Source organism: Macaca mulatta, chromosome 19 (assembly GCF_049350105.2).
Source record: "Macaca mulatta isolate MMU2019108-1 chromosome 19, T2T-MMU8v2.0, whole genome shotgun sequence".
In the NCBI taxonomy this organism is placed as follows: Eukaryota; Metazoa; Chordata; class Mammalia; order Primates; family Cercopithecidae; genus Macaca; species Macaca mulatta.
Window position 1 is genome coordinate 60,780,837 of NC_133424.1, and position 8,955 is coordinate 60,789,791.

The 8,955-nt window shown below is 51.9% G+C and overlaps 1 protein-coding gene across 3 annotated transcripts; it reads left to right on the plus strand.

Moving 5' to 3' along the window:
- The first annotated feature begins 3,102 nt into the window (after window positions 1-3,102).
- Window positions 3,103-8,849, plus strand: EMP3 (epithelial membrane protein 3). Of its 3 annotated transcripts, none has more exons than XM_015124375.3 (5): window positions 3,103-3,231; window positions 4,752-4,844; window positions 5,753-5,855; window positions 7,637-7,777; window positions 8,588-8,842. In XM_015124375.3, exons 2-5 carry the CDS (start codon window positions 4,767-4,769, stop codon window positions 8,755-8,757), a joined length of 492 nt encoding a protein of 163 aa, XP_014979861.2. In that variant the 5' UTR covers window positions 3,103-3,231; window positions 4,752-4,766; the 3' UTR covers window positions 8,758-8,842.
- Window positions 8,850-8,955: the final 106 nt, after the last annotated feature.

Sequence of the window (8,955 nt, forward strand, 5' to 3'; positions counted from 1 at the left end):
GACCCAGTGGACCCAAGAATTTGCCCCTTCCCCAACTCCTAGAGACCCTGAATCAGGGTCCCCCAGTACTGACTCCACTCAGAGCCCCAATGCCTGATATGACTAGCACTACCCTAAGAACTGCCCTATAATGTATTTACTATTATCTATTTTTCAGATGAAACTGAGGCATAGAGAAGTTATTAGTGCCGGGCGCGGTGGCTCACGCCTGTAATCCCAGCACTTTGGGAGGCCGAGGCGGGCGGATCACAAGGTCAGGAGATCGAGACCACGGTGAAACCCCGTCTCTACTAAAAATACAAAAAATTAGCCGGGCGCGGTTGTGGGCGCCTGTAGTCCCAGCTACTCGGGAGGCTGAGGCAGGAGAATGGCGTGAACCCGGGAGGCGGAGCTTGCAGTGAGCCGAGATCGTGCCACTGCACTCCAGCCTGGGCGACAGAGCGAGACTCCGTCTCAAAAAAAAAAAAAAAAAGAAGAAGTTATTAGTAACTTGCCAAAAATTACACAGCCAATTAGTAAAACAGCTTGGATTTTGAGTCCAACCAGTGTGGCTCTACAGTCTGTACTATACTGGTATCCCAGCTTCCAGGTCTCCGGGTACCCAGCCAGGCACTGAACTGTCCATCCCTCAAATCACCAACAGCTATCCCAAACCCAGCTCTGGCCCATCAGATACCCAGACATCCCATCATCCAGTTCCTTTCCCTGGATCCAGGATTTGAATTCCCCTGCTCTCAATTTATCAGAGTCTTGGACACCTGGTCCCCTCCCCAGAGACTCGTGTACATAGTAATCATCACCCCCCATCCTAATTTAATATCCCCAAAATGAATAATAATAATTAACATTAAACCTTTGGGGCTGGGCACGGTGGCTCACACCTGTAATCCCATCACGTTGGGAGGCCAAGGCGGGCAGATCACGAGGTCAGGAGTTTGAGGCCAGCCTGGCCAATATGGAGAAACCCCGTCTCTACTAAAAATACAAAAATTGGCCGGGCATGGTAGCGGGCACCTGCAATCCCAGCTACTCAGGAGGCTGAGGCAGGAGAATTGCTTGAACCCAGGAGGTGGAGGTTGCAGTGAGCTGAGATCATGCCACTGCACTCCAGCCTGGATGACAGAGCGAGACTTCATTTCAAAAAAAAAAAAAAATATTTGGTACTACACTCCGTTAAAACCTAATGGCTTCCCACTACATTTAGAATGAAATCCAAGCCCCTCCCCTAGTCTTCAAGGGCACCCTTTGATTTCCCTTCTTACCACTCCCTCTGTCTCCCTATGTGCCAGCCACACTGGCCCTTCTGTCTGCTCCCTGAACAACCTGAGCTTGTTCTCAAAAGCTTTAAGAGCTTTTGCACTTCCTCTTCCCCCCACTTCCCCCCACCGCTCCCCGACCCCAGCATTCAAATGACTCCTGTCTTCAGCTCAAATTTTACCTCCTCCAAGACGCCTTCCCTGATTCTCCTGTTTCAAGTAGTCTCCCCTGCACTCCGTCATTATCTCCATCACTGTTTTATTTATTATTTATTTCTTTTTCTTTCTTTTTTTGAGATGGAGTCTTGCTCTGTCACCCAGGCTGGAGTGCAGTAGCATGATTTCAGCTCACTGCAACCTCCACCTCCCAGGTTCAAGCAATTCTCCTGTCTCAGCCTCCCGAGTAGCTTGGATTACAGGCGCCCACTACCACGCCCAGCTAGTTTTTGTATTTTTAGTAAAGACAGGGTTTCACCATGTTGGCCAGGCTGGTCTTGAACTCCCGACCTCAGGTGATCCTCCAGCCTCGGCCTCCCAAAGTGCTGAGATTACAGGCATGAGCCACCGCGTCCACCCTATTGTATTTGTTTTGCAAGGCGGTTATCCCTAGCTGAGATTTATCTTCATCATTGATGTTTTCTCTTGTCTGTCTTCCTCTACTAGAAGACAAGCTCCATAATACCAGCAGGGGTCGTGTCTGTTTTCATTATTAACTCCTAGATCGGAGTACATGTTCAATAAATGTTTGATGAAGGAACAGCTTAGGTGTGTGAGTGTACCAGTATTACCTTATTCATTCAGCATAAGTATCAGAATTATTATTATCAGTATTAGTATTTTGTCAGTATTATTATACTCTTGACATAGACTAAGATACTGGAGCCCAGGTGGGTGAAATAATTGGCTCAAAGTCACTGAGCCAGGAAATGATGGCGCTGGGATTCTTAACTTCTGTCTCCTCCTCCCCGCCTTCCAGAGTTTCACGCATTTCTTTTTTTTTTTTTTTTTTTTTTTTTTTTTTGAGACGGAGTCTTGCTCTGTCGCCCAGGCTGGAGTGCAGTGGCCGGATCTCAGCTCACTGCAAGCTCCGCCTCCCGGGTTCACGCCATTCTCCTGCCTCAGCCTCCCGAGTAGCTGGGACTACAGGCGTGCGCCACATCGCCCGGCTAGTTTTTTGTTATTTTTTAGTAGAGACGGGGTTTCACCATGTTAGCCAGGATGGTCTCGATCTCCTGACCTCGTGATCCACCCGTCTCGGCCTCCCAAAGTGCTGGGATTACAGGCTTGAGCCACCGCGCCCGGCCTTTTTTTTTTTTTTTTTTTTTTGCCACAGAGTCTCACTTTGTCACCCAGGCTGGAGGGCAGTGGTGCAAACTCAGCTCACTGCAGCCTCCACCTCTCGCGTTCAAGCGATTCTTGTGGCTCAGCCTCCCGAGTAGCTGGGATTACAGTCGCCCGCCACCACGCCCGGCTCATTTTTGTATTTTTGATAGAGACGGGTTTCCACCATGTTGGCCAGGCTGGTCTCGAGCTCCTGACCTCAGATGATCTGCCCGTCTCGGCCTCCCAAAAGTGCTGGGATTACAGGCGTGAGCCACATTGTCCTGCCGAGTTTCACAAACTTCATCTCCCATCCTCTAACCCCCACCACGGGGCCAACTTCATCAGCCCAATCTCAATGCATGCCACAGAAATCTGGCCTCCTTTCCCAGACTCCTATCCAGCCCCAGGCTCCATCAGGGAAAGCAGACATCCGGTCCCAAGACAAGACCTCAAAACCCAAGGGTCCTGAGAATCGGGCCCTCCCACCCGTGACGCTTGCCCCTCCCCAGAGCCCCATTCCAAGAGTTTCTCCTCTCAACTCTGGGAGGGAGCCCCAGATGATGTCTGTCTGAGGGGATTGGGTGGGGGCCCAAAGAAAGAGGAACCGGAGTGCCTGGGCCCTCCCACTGGCGGCGGACCTCAGCTGGGCGCGGTGAGAGTGGGTTTATAAAAGGGTCAGTATATATTGCGAGGAGGAGAGAAAGAGAAACGGGAGCAAGAGAGAAGGCGGCCCAGACAGTGAGGGCAGGAGGAAGAGAGGAGAGGCAGAAGGAGAGAGAGCGAGAGAGAAAGGGTTCCGGATTGGAGGGGAGAGCAAGGGAGGAAGGCGGTGAGAGAGGCGGGGGCCTCCGGAGGGTGAAAGGAGGGAGGAGAAGGGCGGGGCACGGAGGCCCGAGCGAGGGACGAGACCGACTCCAGCTCTGACTTTTTCGCGGCTCTCGGTAAGTTTCCAGTCCGTTATTCAGGGCTGGGACTTCTTAATTTACTTGGGAATGTAGCAGTTTGGGAAGGACACCCCCAGGCTGGGAGAGACGCCCCTTACTCTTGGAAATCCTTGTCATTTAATAAGTGATCTCTTAGCACTTGAGGTGGGGATATGGGAAGGGGTGGGGCCCAGCAAAGTTTTGGGGTCCCAGCAGAGCCCTCCACCGAAAACTTCCTGCAGTTTTTTCCTCAGCGGTGTCCACTGTCCTCTGAGGGCCCTGAGATCAGGGCATTGCATGAGAACACCCCAAATCTGGGAGACCTCTAGGTCCCCTGTTCCTGGGCACCAAAGGGTCCTGGGAGGCTAACTCCTTCTCAGGCCTCTCTTCCCCGCAAGGCGAATCCCATCCATTTCCTCCAGAAGATGTCCAGCAATCACCAGTCTGGCAGCAGGGTGGGGTGAGGACCTCGTGGACATAGCCACAGGCTGGGGTTTCCCTGGTGCTTAGAGATGGGGGGGAGCAGGAATGAGTCACCAGATGACTCACCAGGTCCCCCTCCTCCCCTCACCCCAGGAGAGGAGTGGTGTGAGTCAAGGATGCCTGTCGCTGGGGACAGCTCCTCCATCCTGATACATCAGGGTTTGGGGCGGGGGTCTCAACTTGAATTTTCACCATCTGGCCTGTATGTAACCCAGAGACAGGGTTCTGGGGAGAAAGGAGCCACATTGTGAGTCCTCCTCATTCAAGGACCCCAAGAATCCACCTCTGGCCCTCTCCACCCCTCCAGCCAATGGGGAACTCAGGAATCCAGGCCCCAGCGGCCTCCTCCCTGAGAGACCCAGGAGTCTGCACCCAAGCCCTTCCTCCATCAGGAGACATCTCACCTGCCTTTGTGCCTTTTTTTTTTTTTTTTTTTTTTTTGAGACAGAGTCTTGTTCTGTCACCCAGGCTGGAGTGCAATGGCATGATCTCGGCTCATTGCAACCTTCGCCTCCCGGATTCCAGTGACTCTCCTGTCTCAGCCTCCTGAGTAGCTGGGATTACAGGCGTGCACCACCACACCCAGCTCATTTTGTATTTTTAGTAGAGATGGGGTTTCACCATGTTGGCCAGGCTGGTCTCGATCTCCTGACCTCAAGTGATCCGCCTGCCTCGGCCTCCCAAAGTGCTGGGATTATAGGCGTGAGCCACTGTGCCTGGGCTGTGCCAACCTCTTGAGACTCCGTCCCCTGCTCCCCCTCCCCAGGCTTCCACCGCAGCCATGTCACTCCTCTTGCTGGTGGTCTCAGCCCTTCACATCCTCATTCTCATCCTGCTTTTTGTGGCCACTTTGGACAAGGTAAGCCTATTTGGAGCTCAGGGCCCTTCTGCTCCCCTTTGGAATCTTGCCATGCCCCTCCTCTAAAGGCACTCTGGCCCCGCCCCTTTACCTAGTATTTATTTTATATTTTATTTTATTTATTTTTTTTTTTTAATTTTTTTTGAGACGGAGTCTGGCTCTGTCGCCCAGGCTGGAGTGCAGTGGCCGGATCTCAGCTCACTGCAAGCTCTGCCTCCCGGGTTTACGCCATTCTCTTGCCTCAGCCTCCTGAGTAGCTGGGACTACAGACGCCCGCCACCTCGCCCGGCTAGTTTTTTGTATTTTTTTTAGTAGAGACGGGGTTTCACCGTGTTAGCCAGGATGGTCTCGATCTCCTGACCTTGTGATCCGCCCATCTCGGCCTCCCAAAGTGCTGCGATTACAGGCTTGAGCCACCGTGCCCGGCCTTTATTTTATTTATTTTGAGACAGGGTCTCACTCTGTCCCCCAGGCTGGAGTGCAGTGGTGCGATCTCAGCTCACTGCAACCTTAGCCTCCCAGTTCAAGCGATTCTCCAGCCCCACGAGCACTGAGATTAGAGTCACCTGCCACCACGCCCGGCTAATTTTTTTTATTTTGGTAGAGACGGGGTTTCACCATGTTGCCCAGGCTGGTCTCGAACCCCTGGCCTCAAGTGATCCGCCTGCCTCAGCCTCCCACAGTGCTGGGATTACAGGCGTGAACCACCAGGTTAACCCTTTTAGCTCTACCTCCGATGCCTCCTCCCTAACCTGACCCTACCCCATCTCATACTAAATCCTAGCTCTCCCCAGTTCTGCCCCATCCCAGATACCCCACCCTTTTCCCAGCCCTTCCCACAGTCTCCCTGACCCTGTCCCCTCCCCTTTCCTAACCCTGCCCCTTGTTTCATTCTCTGTCCATCTCAGTCCTGGTGGACTCTCCCCGGGAAAGAGTCCCTGAATCTCTGGTACGACTGCATGTGGAACAATGACACCAAAACGTGGGCCTGCAGTAACGTCAGCGAGAATGGTGAGGGGTGAGGGCGGCGGGACTGGTCTTCAAAGGGGAAGAGAAACCCTTAGTGTCCTCAGGGAACCAAGATTGGGAACCCTCCCCCAACAAAGTTGGAGTGGGCGGGGTCCAGGCCTGAGTTGCTGAGTGCCTAGGGCTAATGCATGTCCCGCCTGTCTGGATGTACCTACGTGTTGGTTTTTTTTCTTTTTTTTTCTTTTTTTTGAGACGGAGTTTTCCTCTTGTTGCCCAGGCTGGAGTGCAGTGGCGCAATCTCGGCTCACTGCAACCTCTGCCTCCCAGTTCCGAGCAATTATCCTGCCTCAGCCTCCCGAGTAGCTGGGACTGCAAGTGTGTGCCACCACGCCTGACTAATTTTGTATTTTTAGTAGAGACAGGGTTTCACCATGTTGGCCAGGCTGGTCTTAAACTTCTGACTTCAGGTGATCCACCTGCCTCGGCCTTCCAAAGTGCTAAGATTACAGACGTGAGCCACCGCGTCCAGCCAGTAGCTCCTGTTCTGAAGAGGCCATATAGATAAAAGCCTCCTTCTCTGACTCAGAAAGGGTGAGACGGCATGCTATAGGTTTAAAGAGAGAGGGGAGGCCAAGGCGGGTGGATCATGAGGCCAGGAGTTTGAGACCAGCCTGGCCAAGATGATGAATTCCCGTCTCTACTAAAAATACAAAAAAATTAGCCGGGCATGGTGTCATACGCCTGTAGTCCCAGCTACTCGGGAGACTGAGGCAGGAGAATCGCTTGAACCGGGAGGTGGAAGTTGCAGTGAGCTGAGATTGCACTACTGCACTCCAGCCTGGGCGACAGAGTAAGACTCTATCTTAAAAAAAAAAAAAAAAAAAAAAAAAAAAAAAAAAAAAAAAGAATAGAGAAAAACCTCCCAAGATTCTGATCCCAAGAGTATTTTTCAAAAGCCTTAAGGAGATGGGGCTGGTGCTCTGAATGGATGCTTGGGACCATTTCATTCCAAGTTCCAAGGGAATGGGGCTGAAACCACTTAAGGTGCTAAAGGGGTGGGGCCAGGTGCATTGGAGTTCTAAAGAAATAGAGCTGCATCTATCTAAAGTTCTATGTGAAAGATTTAATGCAAAACTAAGATTAAAGGAAGTGGTGTGCTCTTACCACTTCTATTCAACGTTTTACTGGAGTAGCCAATGCAAGAAGGCAAGAAAAATAAATAAAAGGCATGGGAAATAAATTAGGAAAAAGTGTCTCTATTCCCAGTAAACATGTTGTAGAAAATCCATTAAAATTCTGCAAAGTGGACAGGCACAGTGGCTCGCACCTGTAATCCCAGCACCTTGGGAGGCTGAGGAGGAAGGATCACTTGAGCCCAGGAGTTCAAGACCAGCCTGGACAACATAGGAAAACGCTGTCTCTACAAAAAATTTAAAAATTACCCACGTGTGGTGGCTTGTGCCTGTGACCCCAGCTACTCAGGAAGCAGGGGTGAGAGAATTTCTTGAACCCTGGAGGATGAGGCTGCAGTGAGCTATGATTGCACCACTGAACTCCAGCTTGGGCAACAGAGCAAGACCTGGTCTCAAAAAAAAAAAAAAAAAAAAAAAAAAAACCATCTGCAAAGCAACTACTAGAACTGAGACAGGAATTTAGCAAGGTAACAGGGCTCAAGGTCAACATAAGCAATAATCTAAGTGAGCTTGTATGGGTCTAAACAGGAGCAGGGATGGGGCAGAGAAGGGTCACATGGTGAGCAATCAGGTGGAGCTGGCACTCTGGACCCACCGTGATTGTCCCCTTCTGTGTCCTCCTTACTGCAGGCTGGCTGAAGGCGGTGCAGGTCCTCATGGTGCTCTCCCTCATTCTCTGCTGTCTGTCCTTCATCCTGTTCATGTTCCAGCTCTACACAATGCGACGAGGAGGTCTCTTCTATGCCACCGGCCTCTGCCAGCTTTGCACCAGTAAGCACTGCCCCTCCCCATCCCTAATCCCCCAAGAATTGAGCAGAAGGGAAGTGGGGTGCGTCAAGATGCTGGGGGCCCTGAGAATGGGCCTCTCGCAGAAGAAAACAATTTTCAACACCCCAAGAGCACGAGAGGTGCCTCCGTGGGCTACCTCTCTGCCCCCAGGGATTGCTGGGACTTGTAGTTTTCAGTGGCTAATGATAGTTGTGGCTTGTGCCTATGAGTCATCAGGGAACTTAGAGCTTCAGGGAGCCGGGGCTGGGGAAGGAGGTATAGGTAAATAGTTTTGGTCCCAGGGATTGGGGGTGACGTTGGGGGATAAGCTAATTAGTACCTCAGTAGAGAGCTCTGAATCATAATAGTAATGGTATTTATGTCAGTCAACTGCTGTTTCTCGCGTTCCTATTGTGCATCAGACACTTCAAGGAGTTTTGCTTACTTTTTAATTTTTTGACTTAAGGTGCAAAGGGCTAACTTAATCATAGTCCTTAGTCTGGGGAACATTATTTTTCTACGTTCTTGCAAAGCCTCTCTCTTGCTTTATTAATTTACTACTGCATGTTTGTCTTATAGAAACACATTCAAAAGTATTCCTTGGATGGATAGATATTATCGGACCTAGAGAGATTAAATCGGTTACCTAAGGCCGCGCTGCAGTTGCACGGCGCTGGGGAGAGAGAACCACAACTCCCAGAGGGCAACGGCGCTGCCCACTCGCCCTCCGGCGTTTCTTTGCCCCCGTGGGATATTGGGAAATGTAGTCTTCTTGAGGGGCACTGCGTGACGCGTGGTTTTCGTCTTCCGCAGGCGTGGCGGTGTTTACTGGGGCCTTGATCTATGCCATTCACGCCGAGGAGATCCTAGCGAAGCACCCGCGAGGCGGCAGCTTCGGATACTGCTTCGCCTTGGCCTGGGTGGCCTTCCCCCTCGCCCTGGTCAGCGGCATCATCTACATCCACCTGCGGAAGCGGGAGTGAGCGCCCCGCCTCGCCCGGCGGCCCCCGCCCGCTCCCGGCCCCCCTCGCCGCGCGTCCTCCAGAAAATAAAACTGTTTTACCGCGGGCTCTGCCTTGATCTCCTTCCTTCCTTCCTTCCGCCTCCAGGGACCCAGGCTGCGCACGCTTGACCTCTCCTGAACCTATTTGGGTTCCCACCACCAGCTGCTCAGCCCTCAG

Bases quoted from the DNA above. Each gene is read 5' to 3' on its own strand.
- EMP3 (XM_015124375.3), top strand. From the start codon at position 4,767: ATGTCACTCCTCTTGCTGGTGGTCTCAGCCCTTCACATCCTCATTCTC. The intron at 4,845-5,752 runs GTAAGCCTATTT...TGTCCATCTCAG, and splicing joins TTGTGGCCACTTTGGACAAG to TCCTGGTGGACTCTCCCCGG. The intron at 7,778-8,587 runs GTAAGCACTGCC...CGTCTTCCGCAG, and splicing joins CCTCTGCCAGCTTTGCACCA to GCGTGGCGGTGTTTACTGGG.